The sequence below is a fragment of the Cynoglossus semilaevis genome, chromosome 18 (genome assembly GCF_000523025.1).
Source record: "Cynoglossus semilaevis isolate Cse_v1.0 chromosome 18, Cse_v1.0, whole genome shotgun sequence".
Taxonomy (NCBI): domain Eukaryota; kingdom Metazoa; phylum Chordata; class Actinopteri; order Pleuronectiformes; family Cynoglossidae; genus Cynoglossus; species Cynoglossus semilaevis.
Window position 1 is genome coordinate 13,437,532 of NC_024324.1, and position 11,244 is coordinate 13,448,775.

The 11,244-nt window shown below is 41.5% G+C and overlaps 2 protein-coding genes and 1 long non-coding RNA gene across 3 annotated transcripts; 2 read left to right on the forward strand and 1 right to left on the reverse strand.

The window, feature by feature from the left end:
• Positions 1 to 6: 6 nt before the first annotated feature.
• aste1b (asteroid homolog 1b) lies at positions 7 to 5,300 on the forward strand. The gene is made up of 7 exons (XM_008332009.3): positions 7 to 154; positions 1,143 to 1,393; positions 1,487 to 1,753; positions 1,855 to 2,909; positions 2,999 to 3,230; positions 3,340 to 3,532; positions 3,610 to 5,300. The coding sequence occupies exons 2-7, from the start codon at positions 1,156 to 1,158 to the stop codon at positions 3,938 to 3,940; spliced, it is 2,316 nt and encodes a 771-aa protein (XP_008330231.1). The 5' UTR covers positions 7 to 154; positions 1,143 to 1,155; the 3' UTR covers positions 3,941 to 5,300.
• klhl7 (kelch-like family member 7) lies at positions 4,877 to 10,073 on the reverse strand. The gene is made up of 13 exons (XM_008332007.2): positions 10,020 to 10,073; positions 9,650 to 9,753; positions 9,354 to 9,456; positions 8,946 to 9,039; positions 8,721 to 8,845; positions 8,432 to 8,607; positions 8,170 to 8,344; positions 7,849 to 7,991; positions 7,145 to 7,385; positions 6,741 to 6,942; positions 6,491 to 6,588; positions 6,208 to 6,391; positions 4,877 to 5,809 (listed from the first exon to the last, which is right to left on the reverse strand). Exons 1-13 carry the CDS (start codon positions 10,039 to 10,041, stop codon positions 5,644 to 5,646), a joined length of 1,833 nt encoding a protein of 610 aa, XP_008330229.1. The 5' UTR covers positions 10,042 to 10,073; the 3' UTR covers positions 4,877 to 5,643.
• Positions 10,074 to 10,287: 214 nt separating this feature from the next.
• LOC103394617 (uncharacterized) lies at positions 10,288 to 11,244 on the forward strand. The gene is made up of 3 exons (XR_523169.2): positions 10,288 to 10,690; positions 10,907 to 10,985; positions 11,140 to 11,244. It is a non-coding gene; the product is annotated as an uncharacterized LOC103394617 (long non-coding RNA).

Consider the following 11,244-nt stretch of genomic DNA (forward strand, 5'->3'; position numbering starts at 1 on the left):
AGCAAAAATAAACCAGAATATTTTCAAATAGGAGAACAAAACTGGCTAGCCCGCTCGCTAGCTCTTGTGTTCTCGCTAGGTCTCGCGAGATGTGACGAGGCGTTCGCAACTTGGGGTGCTCTTCCGTGAAGGATTCCTACCCCCCAAATCACAGGTATAGCCTTTTAAACTTAACAGCTGGGTTTCTTCAGATTTAAAACTAGTCGCTTAAGCAAGATTGTCGTTTTTTGGCTTAGCTGAGTGCATGCTATTTCAAAACTGTTACTCCCTTAACATTATAAGGAAGTAACTGTATATGACGTGTAAACATGTGATAAGTGTATATAGTTAACGTTATGATTTATGTTGCTGATAACGGTCTCAATCGATTGGACACACAATCTGTACATTGCTACCTCCTAGTGACTGAAAAAACACCGTCGTTTCTTGCGGCTGCTTGTGCTGTGTCTGCATACATTAGAAATGTTTATGTCTCTACCTATTCATTCGAAATAATTGCATGAAGAGGGCAAATGACAAAGGAAGTTAGTAAGCGAGGAGCCTTGTGAAGCCACTTAGGCATATTAAGAAAAATCTTAATAAAGTCTCTCGTTTGAATATATATTTTTAGCATTAAAATAATCATGCACAAACCAGCCCTTCAGTCGTTTTGAGAGTGGTTAAAAGAAAAAGTTAATTTGTTCATGTTATTATGATATATTATTATAAATGTTTAATCTTTCTAAAAAAAACTTTCAAAGCAAAAAAGGAAGAGCATTCGTGGGGAATTGGGCAGAATGAGTCAGTAACAGATTGATTGAGACGGATAAGTTAGAAATGCAACAGGATGGCAACTGTCAAAGAAGAAAATTCATCTTTGATTAGTGACATCACTTTCAAAGAATTTGACCTAAACCTGCGGTAAGAGATAAAAGGTGCATGACATCATAGAGGATTGATTAGTACCGCTGCATGGAACAACAAGAACAGCTATGAACAGAACAGCACTATTTTAATTGTTCATTAAGAGTTGTTGTACACCATAAAGGCAAATCAAAACAAAGCTGAATTTTTTAAAATATATTCCACAGGGCTGTTATTGTTAAGGGTTTTTTTTTACAGAACACTTAAAAACAAAAGTACTTCTTTGGATGATTTTCCAGGCCCTAAGAATCAATGGGTGTCCAGGGTCTCACCACCTACGTGGAGGCGAACAGAAGCTTCCTCAAAGATATCAAGTTCAGGGACAGCCGTCTGGTTATTGATGGCTGCAGTCTCTTTTTCCACCTCTACTTTCACCACTGCTTGGACCGGCAGTATGGAGGCGACTATGATGCTTTTACCTGCCTGCTCACCCAGTTCCTGTCAGCATTGGAAGCCTGCAACATCCAACCCTATGTTGTATTGGATGGAGGTAAGGATCCTATGGAAGCATGAACCCATTCACACACAATATCTGCATCTATATAACATGGATGCAATTTCCTAATACATTTATCATTTTTAGGAATTGATCCAAGCGACAAGAAGTTTTCAACTATACGACAGCGTCTACAGTCCAAGATAAAGGATGCAGATAATATCGCTCATGGTCGTGGCGGCTCTGTTCTTCCCGTCCTTACGAGGAATGTCTTCATTCAGGTCCTCAGGCAGAAGGGAATCCCTTTCGTCCAGTGTCCAGCTGAGGCTGACTTGGAGATTGCGTGTTTGGCTCATCATTGGAACTGTCCAGTTCTCACCAATGACAGTGACTTTTATATCTTTGACCTGCCAGGTGTGACTAGATTAACAAGTGTATACCTTTCATAGAGCTTTTCTAGAATTTCCTATTTGTAACTTTGTAATGTATTTTTTTTCTTTCCTCTGTTACTGTAGATGGCTACTTGCCACTCTGTTTTTTCCAGTGGACCCATCTTAATGGCAAAGTCTCTAATCGCTACATTTCAGCTCGACGCTACACCACCAACGCACTTTGTCACTGGTTTGGTGGCATGAATCCGGAACTGCTGCCCCTGTGTGCTGTCCTCAATGGTAATGACTACGGTGCTCCTAAAGATACTGACACACTTCTTGCTCTGTTGGATGTAAATTCATTAGGCAGAAGTGGTGGCAAAGGAAAAGGTTACACCTCTCGCATCGAGGCCCTTCTTTTCTGGCTATCATCTTTTTCTAGCCCAGCAGAAGCCCTGGAAGAGATCAACAGAATCATGGGAGATGAAGTGGCTCGGAGCAGAAGAGGACAGAAGAGTGGGCTCAGTTCACAGCTGTGGACATGTATGCAGGAGTACTGCATCAGCCCTCAGAGCTCTCTGGCTCACTGGTTCTCTGGCAGAAGGATGGCTCCAGGAGGAGAGACCTCTGGACTTGCAGATTATCCTGAGTGGATTTCACAGGCTGCAGCCCAGGGGCTGTTGTCTCCCCTCGTTGTGGACGCTCTGGTGATGCGCAGAGTCCTTCTGATCCCACAAGTGGAGAACACTAAACTACCCAGCAGCTATTGTAGTTCCAAAGCTATACGTCAGGCTATTTATGGGATACTACATAAAAGGAAAGAGGAGAACGTGAGCAGATGTGACAGTGGGCCGCAATCGAAAGAAACCGGAGGTGCTGTCCAGGGACAGGAGACGAGACCACACGCAAACACAAGACAGGGGAAGAGAGGTGGCAGGAGGCAAGGCGGAAGAGGTCGAGGAGGTGGACACAGCACTGGAGGTAGAAGTCAGGGTGGGATCTTACCTGCAGAGCAGGAGGTCACTTTTGCAGGGTCTAGCAGTGAACGATCAGCGGGTGTAGCACGAGCCCACGATCAGGGGTCCGTTGCTCCGTTGGTTTGTGTTGAAGAATTTGACCGTGTGGACCTGTCCTTAAAGAGGAACCAAGTGGAAGCACGTCCACCCAGAGCCACAGTATATCTGGATACACTTGATCAGGTAAGGTTTGTTCAAAGGAATTCTCTCACTTGTTAGTTTTGTTGTTGCAGCCATCTTACAAAAAAAAACTTTTGTCTGATTTAATTTAGGTTTCTGCCCCAGAGCGTCTGAACATCTTACTAGAAGCCTTAGAAGTGAAGGAGTCTTTCCTCACTGCTGTCCCTCTTCACCTGAGACTCGCAGTGGCGGGGACTACCATCTGGATGCGAGAGTCTGTTCCAACACCTTCACATCAGCAGCTCCAGGCTTTGGTGCTGGGCATGGTTTATGGAGAGGTGACTTGGAATAACCAGCCTGGTGTTACTCATTACCATTATGCTGGTATGTTGTTTTACCTGTGTCTGATTAAAGTCGAGCACAGACATTTATCTGTCTCTAAATTGTAAATTATTTTCTATTGTCTTCCTTGTGGTACTGTGTAATCTCCAAGTGTCTCAGATCAACTGGGCTTCGGAGTGCAGTGTGTGGTCGCTACTCGACAGGCAGCGTGTCAGGCCAGGAGATAGGCGGGGCTTGGATATTGTAGCGGCTCACAGTTTCAGCCAATGGCAGGCCTGCCTCTTCAGTGCACTGAGTCTCAATCAGCTGCTGCTGCTGCCACTTCCTGAACCCCACCTGTCATGGTAAGACAGCACACATTAAATCAGTTTAGGGGCCTAAACTGTTGCCCCTCCTTCTCATACTGTGTTTTGTGCTTCAGGTTGTTCAGTGGTACCCTGGTGCACGGCCTCCTCAGGTATCTAAAAAGTGGACAACCTGCTGAATCTCTACTTGCTGGGGGTTCCCTGTCTGAACAGCTCTACTCCTCCGTCATGGACGCGGTGAAGAACAACAGTGCCAAGGTCCGTCCTAACCCAGTGGCTGCAGGGAGAGGGAAGAGAGGAGGAGGAGTGGGAGCAGGAGGCAGGGGAAGGAGAGGGAGACGTGCTGGAGGAAGAGGAACTCGGGGAGGTGGTGCTGGGGCAGAAGAGATGAGCAATCGGTTTTCACTCTTGATGAGAGAGGTGGATGAGTCTGGAGATCACTTATGAAGGAATAATATAAAATGGAACTAAAACTTGTCATTATAACACGCTTTTGGAGGTCCAGACACTATGATACACTACATTCCAGTGATTTATGAAACAAGCTCAGGGAATGATAGTCAGTTTTTTTTACATTACCACCTTTTAATGTTTTTACCACAGTCTTTAAAACTGATTTGCGTTTCTTTAGAGTGTAAGTAAGACATCTGGTTGTGGTAAACATGGAGCACGGAAGAGATTTGGAACGCGTCACCTAAAACAATAGACTGCAGTAAATATGCCAGAGTAGTCTGAAGTTCAATAGCATTACTGCTACTGATACTACTATTACTAATAATGTAGGTATATTATACGAAGTACCAAAGGATATATAGAGAAAACCATCTAAAATAAAGAACATTAAATGATAATTGATGTTCATTTTAGTTAAATACAAAACAAGTACCTGTTAATGAACAAACACCAAACTTTTAACCATGACAAATGGCACCCTTTAACAGACAGGCATCTGCCTACTGGATATAAGAATTGAAATGTCTCAATAAGAGGCCACAAATTGAAGAACTTCTTAACTCAAATCACGCTTGAAATGTTCTTTAAATTGGGTTTAGAATGTCTTGCATCGTCAACTCTGTGAACTGAACCAGCCCCTCCCCCCAGGTGGTGGTATTAGTTTATCCTCGTTTTTATTGAAATTTGTTAACCTTTAGAGACCTGCCTTGGCAGCTGATAAAGAAAAAATACAAGTAAACAGCTTTGTCTTTACATGCTGTACTTGGTGGTTATTAGAATTGGGTTTTTATTTTGTATTGCTTTACTTCCAAAAACTGCATACTCTATCTGTAATTGTTGTTAAGCATGTATTAATACCACATATTTCCAAAGTTTCAGTATCATATCTTAACAACTTCTTTTTATACAAAGTGATGAAATGAATGCAGCTTTTTTCCAAACCAACAGTTTTTATTCGCTTATATCAATTCAGTGAATGAAGAAACATTTTGTTATATCATGTAAATAAGCATTTTTTGAAGGAATTTCTTTTTTACTAATGTATCGCAGAAGCCGTATCACTGATCAACTTGACCACAAGTTGGTAATTGTTAAAAAAAATGTTAATCAAATTAAGACCAATTAAAAAAATGTTATTTTGTTTTTACTTAGATGCAGCTGAGAATGGAATGAGTTTGGTCATTGTAATCACTTGGTACAGTCTGTTTAAAGTAAGAGTGCATTATTACAGAAGCACTCTTCATCTCAATTTACACACTTCCATTAAGATTCAACTACAAATAAATACAGTATCTTGAGACTCTGTAACAGCATTATTTTAGACAACGATAATAATAAAAACATTTAAAATAAATTCTGACATCAGACTGAGTCTGTCAAACTTTTTTTGTCTTGATCAACCAAACCAGACCATTAACACCCTTTTTGTTCCTTCCAACAGAAAAGTCCAAATTAAACTTAAACTGCAAGCTAAAATCAATGTTTGGCAACTGAAAATGGCTAGAAGTGAATAATATTAACATATCAACAAGATTGTCGAGCCCCTTCCACCCCCCACTTAAACATTTGCTGCAAAATTCCACTATTTAATAATCATTAAACACACTAGAAACTACAGGTGTAAAGTGTCTTCCCAAAAACCACTGCTGCTTCAAGCTGATCTGCTCCTGTTTCAATTTTCAAGGCCTAATGCAATCCTACGAGGACGAAGATGCAGAGTCGGACGAAGGAGCAGCGGGCGGGGCGTGAGACTGAGAGTCTATCAGGTCCATGTCTTCGTCTTCGTTGACGCCACATGTGTCCACTACGCAGATCAGGCAGCTGGTGACGGGAAACGCTCGCACCTTGCTGCAAGTCACCCACCTGCACATGGGTAAAAGCAGGCATACAGAAAAGTAAATAAACAAAAATACCCATTTCCAAGTTTTTGTGTGGATTTTAGATTATTTTTTTCAATAGCATTTTGTCTTATGTTCACCTTTGATTAGCTTTTTTAGTATAGTTAAGTCTTTTTTCAGTATTTTTATTTAGTTTTAGATAAAGCTAAAATGTTGCCACTTTTGCCTAACTATCTTTTTTATTTTCTACCAACTTTAGTAATCCAGCTTTTTATTCTTCCTTATTTTTGTTTGAATTGATGTCTTTTAAATTACTCTCAGTCATGTTGTCCAATCGGAGTCCAGCATCAAAATGGAATTTATCCGTTTACCATTGACAATGTCTGAAGTCACACAGACAGCTGACCTAAGACGTATACTAACCTGTCAGTGTCAGTGTGATATTCTAGGACGTGTCCAAGCCGCCCCACGCCCTGGAACCCTGCCAGCACGTAAATGATGTCACCAACTGCGGCGCACTTTACCGTTACACCTCGCCACGGCATCGGAGCAGCGGTTTGCCATTCGTTACTGGCAATATCGTAGTACTCCACTGATTCCAGTCCACCTACAAACAAAACAACATGAAGTCTCAATACGGTGAAAGAACTATTACAGCACTGACACGTCACTGAATCACTGGAGATGTTACTTTTCAAATCATTACCAAATGTGCCTTGCCCCCCAATAGCGTAGATCCTGTTATTGACCACAACCAGACCGTGGTTCTTCCTGGCTTCTCTCATACCACTCAGCTCCCTCCACCTGAGGACAAGAGGAAGGACACAGAGAGGACTCAAACAGGATTCTTCTGACTTCATAGGCTGGAGACACCCAACGTCTTAGCGGCATGTTACTGTTTCCTGTGTGTATTGACAGCTCTGCTGAAACCCTTCATAGAAAAGTCATTCACTCACTTCTGTGTGCTTGGATCATAGACCTCACAGTTGGCAAGGATCCTGCCCGTTACATTGTTGCCAACTGTTCCTCCACATACATAGATGAGCCCATTGGCCTCCACTGAGCCGTGGCTGCAGCGGGCCAACAGCATGCTGGTTTTCACCTGCCACGACTCCGTCCTGGTGTCGTAGCATTCAAAAAGGTCCAAGGCCGAGCTTCCTGTCATCACACACATGCAGGTAATGGGTAATTTTTTTTCCAATAAGAGAGATGAATATTTTTGAACTCCATTACACCTCCTTTAGAAACAAACACTCAGTAAAATCTGTTAAACTGGTTGATGGGTTACATATGATGAAAAAAACACTTGTTTTTTTTTTATCATTTGCAACTGATCTACCAATCCTGTGGTTTTGCTCACCAACTTCAGATCCCCCAGATGTGTAGATCTTTCCCTGGGCGGCGCAGGCAGCCAGACTGTCTCGTGGAGTGGGTGGACCCAGCTTGGAATACCAGCTGTCTTTCAAAACATTGTAGCAATCCATGCGCTTGATCGGGAAGAGCTGCGAGCCGCCCAAGATGTAGACCACGTTGTCCCAGAACACAGCGGTGGCATCGCGACGTTTCTCAAAGGGACAGCGGATATCTGTCCAGGTGGACTCCTGTGTGAAGAGCCAAAATGTCACTTCACTGCCGTCTTATATTTAAGAAATCATAATGAATCTTTAAGAAACTGTAAAACAAAAAGGTAATTGGATATTATAGTATTTTTCTGGCAATATTTTTGAAAAAGTTGGGCTTCAGTCTGTAGACACTTTGCTTCAAATAAATGGCAACACCACATCCTAGTGGCTAAAAGTGTGAAGTACATATAATCTAGTTGCTTCGGTATGTGTAGTGGAATCTCATTTGCCCTTGGTTACTTGGTAGGTTTGGTTTACCAAGCAGTAATGCTTGCTCGTATTAAAACACTTTAAGGTCCAGTTTCTCTTTTTTTAATATCACATTTGGGGCTGTATAAAATGTATTGGCTGGCTGCGTGTTGCCCATAAGACTCTTTTTGTTTTATTTCACATCAGTAAATACAGTTCACATGTGCTCAGCTTCAGGGACTTGTTCTGGTACCTTGGGGTTAAAATAGCGGCAGGACTGTGGCTGAGATCCTCCAAACAAAGCAATGCGGTAGTCGTGCTTCTTTCGTCTCGGTCGGCTGCTTTCTCCCAGGTCCTCCCGATCCTCCAGGGACAGCAAATGGTATCGCATCCCACCTTAAGCACGAAACACAAGTTGTGTGTGTACGCAGTGATCTGTGTCAAACTCAAAGTTCTGTGGTGTTTTTGTATCTGTGTTAATGTGGTGTATTAAATTATGCATATGCATGTAAAAATAACTGACAAGCAGCTGAGCATCATCCCTGTGCTCTAGTGACTGCATGGTGTAACTCACTGATGACCATCTTGAGGCATTGGGGATTGTCCTGAATGAGCGGCTCAGCCTGCACCGTTTTGGATAAGAAGGTTTTAGAGACCAACGGGAAGCGAACGCACCCTAGCACCTCCACCATGTACTGCTGTCTGTTGCAGACATCATACTTCAGCCAACGTACTGCTGCGTCATATATCTTAAGACAAGTAAGACAACATAAATTAACATTAAAAATATATAGATTGTTATACATTAGCATTAGCGTTTAGTAAAGCATTTATACCTGGGCCTCAGCACGGACAGTGAGTTTGTCCTGGTGCAACAGACGGGTGAGTTGCTCAACATCTAGTAGCAGGAACTCATCTAGTTTGTAGACTTCAGTGAAATGGAGCTGAAAGAAGTCCTCTGCTGCAGCTTTCAGCTCAGGGCAGTCCATGCAGTCAGCAAGGGCTGAAATACCTGTAGAGTAAAGGACAAATTGTTTTGTTCTGAACAGCACATTGGGAAAAACATGTTTAGTGTTTAGCCTTTAGCCAAATGTATCGGTTTGATTTCATCTTGGATGTTCTCACCCAGGCAGTTAGTTGCATCAATCTGTCCTTTGAGGAATTCAACACACATCTTCTTCACAGGTTCAATCTGGTACTGGTTAGCTGCATCCAGCAAAGACTGGACATTGCTGCCATTCACTGATATTCTGGCAATAAAGAGTGAATTAATATACAAAGAAACAAAGAGACTTGTAGAAAGAAAATAATCGTAGCAGCATCTAAAACCATCCGCCAACACAGTCTTACTGAGCCGTGTAGATAAACTCAATTAAGATCTCAATAATCTCAGGCTCTGCACTTCGAAGCTCCACCTCATGGGACATGGACTCCATCATTCTAGCTGTTAAATAAACAAAGAATTAAATGAAATACAAAGATTGGTGGTATACAGCACCCCTTCCATGCGTAGTGACACTTTGAATTAGATACCATTTCTTTAATAAAACTGTTTAGAATTAACCACAAAATCAGATTTGCTCAACCAATAATACAGATATTTTGTAAGTTATGATGCAAATACTGTACAACAAATCAATAAATACATACAATATATAATCATTTTAGAATAGGACAGACATAGACTTTTGCTCGTCATGGTAAAGAAAAAAACATGCAGTAGATCAAAATAACGAATGCTATCTCACGCTTACTTACTGGTAAACATGAGGTTGAAGAAGTGACTTGCAGCAGCCAGCACTACTCTGTGGGCAGGAAAGTATTTTCCCTGAACCACCAGGGTCACATCACAGAGGATACCCTGAAGAAATGTACACGGCAACATATTTTCACCTTATTTAAGCAAGCTTCCAAGGTGGAGATTGGTTGAAGTTTAAACAGACATTAAACTATTTTAGTATGTGATTAACTGATCATTCTACTAATAACTAAAGCCCTGCTATGGTAGATGGACAACTGGACAATTAGTTCATCTTTGTAACCAGCTCACACACCTGCTTCCTTAGGTTGTTCATGCTTCCCATGATGCTGGACAACTGTCTGTACTCTTTGCTGGCACATTTCCTCTCGCTCTTCTTCTTGGAGCTTGTAGCTGTCTCTGGAGAAGCAATTCCTGTCATGGTTGCACCGTAAAATCCTTGATAGCTCAGTTACATTAAAGGAAATGAAAACGAGGAAACACCGATGGAATCGGCCAGTAATGAGCAATTGTACACTCTTTGTTTACAAATTTGTGCCCTTTGGCTTTAATGCAAAAACGCGGCATTAAAACAGAAACCTGACGACAAAGACGTGCGCACAAAACATAAATATGCACTTGTTGTTGAGTTATAAAATATTAATTTAACGTGACAGTTTACGTACTTTCAAGCAGCATCTCTACCATCACAGCTCTGACTTTTTCTACGGTATTATCATGGTTTAACGAGCGCGTGTTCGCCCCCAGTGGCAGACATGACGACTTGCACATTAATAAAAATATATAATGAACGGGCCGCTATATCTGTTTATATTCACATTTTAATAAGATCTTCGAGGTGAAATTTATTATCTGGGCAATCTAATTAGACTTGGAGTGATTTATTCATTCACTGCTGACAAAGTTTGATTAAAATACTCTATGTTGCTTTTCTGACAAATGGTCTCTAAAATTTGTTCGAGTTCAAGAAAATAAAATGTAAATAATAGTATTTTGTAATGAAAAGGCGCACAATTTTGCTGGTAAATGTAAATAAAATAATATTGGTATGTGTTTCGAAAAACGTTCAACATTTTGACAGTCCACAGGTGAAAGCATTTTTTAAAAAGTGTGTCAAACTCGGCAGTCAGTATTCCTACCTGTTCGTTTTTACCTGAACATCACAACCAGGAAGTTTTCTCTCCAATCACATGAAGCTTACGTCACTCCGAATGAGAATGACAAGTGCGTACTGTTAGAAATAACTGACCCGAAAATAAATAGACATTTGGAGCTCGACAGAATGCTGCGGCTTATCTGCTGTTGTTGTTTTTCTGATGAGAACTCTTTAAATGAGGTAAGTGGATAAAATCCACAAAGTGTATTGTGTGAGTTATGTAACTCTAATGCGTTTAGATCGTAGGATACAGATTTCTGTTTTTATTTTTACGACCAGAGTTATACATTTACCACATAGGGCAGTTAGGCAGTGCACTAAACTATTGCATGATAGAGAAGAGAAATAAAGATTTTAAGCAAAATCAGCAGGTGTTGACTTCTTGTTGTATTTCAGAGACAGCCCCTCCTGCAATCCACAACATCAGACCCAAACGAGCCTGGATCAGCCAGGCAGAAACCACCAGCACACAGTGGTATGTCCTCTCTCTGTTAATTGGTGTAGAATTGATTTAAGCAATATTTGGTCCAGACCTTCTTGCACTTGGGTCCACATACAAATGTTCAAACTTTTCTTAATTTCCTGGACAAGTGTCTTTGTATTATGTATCTCACTCCTCTGTCCTAAAGCAAACACAGCCCAGCGAACTGGCAGGCTGCTGATGAGGCGAGTGGGTGTTGCAGAGTTGGACCAGAGGTTTTCTGAAGTGGCCGAGACCTTTAATGAACAACAGC

Excerpts from the sequence above, each read along its gene's own strand:
- klhl7 (XM_008332007.2), bottom strand. The coding sequence starts at position 10,041 with ATGGTAGAGATGCTGCTTGAAA. Across the intron at positions 9,040-9,353 it reads CTTCAACCTCATGTTTACCA|CTAGAATGATGGAGTCCATG; the intron begins GTAAGTAAGCGT and ends TTTATTTAACAG. Across the intron at positions 8,846-8,945 it reads GAGTTTATCTACACGGCTCA|AATATCAGTGAATGGCAGCA; the intron begins GTAAGACTGTGT and ends CTTTATTGCCAG.
- aste1b (XM_008332009.3), top strand. The coding sequence starts at position 1,156 with ATGGGTGTCCAGGGTCTCACCACCTACGTGGAGGCGAACAGAAGCTTC. Across the intron at positions 1,394-1,486 it reads CTATGTTGTATTGGATGGAG|GAATTGATCCAAGCGACAAG; the intron begins GTAAGGATCCTA and ends TATCATTTTTAG. Across the intron at positions 2,910-2,998 it reads ATCTGGATACACTTGATCAG|GTTTCTGCCCCAGAGCGTCT; the intron begins GTAAGGTTTGTT and ends GATTTAATTTAG.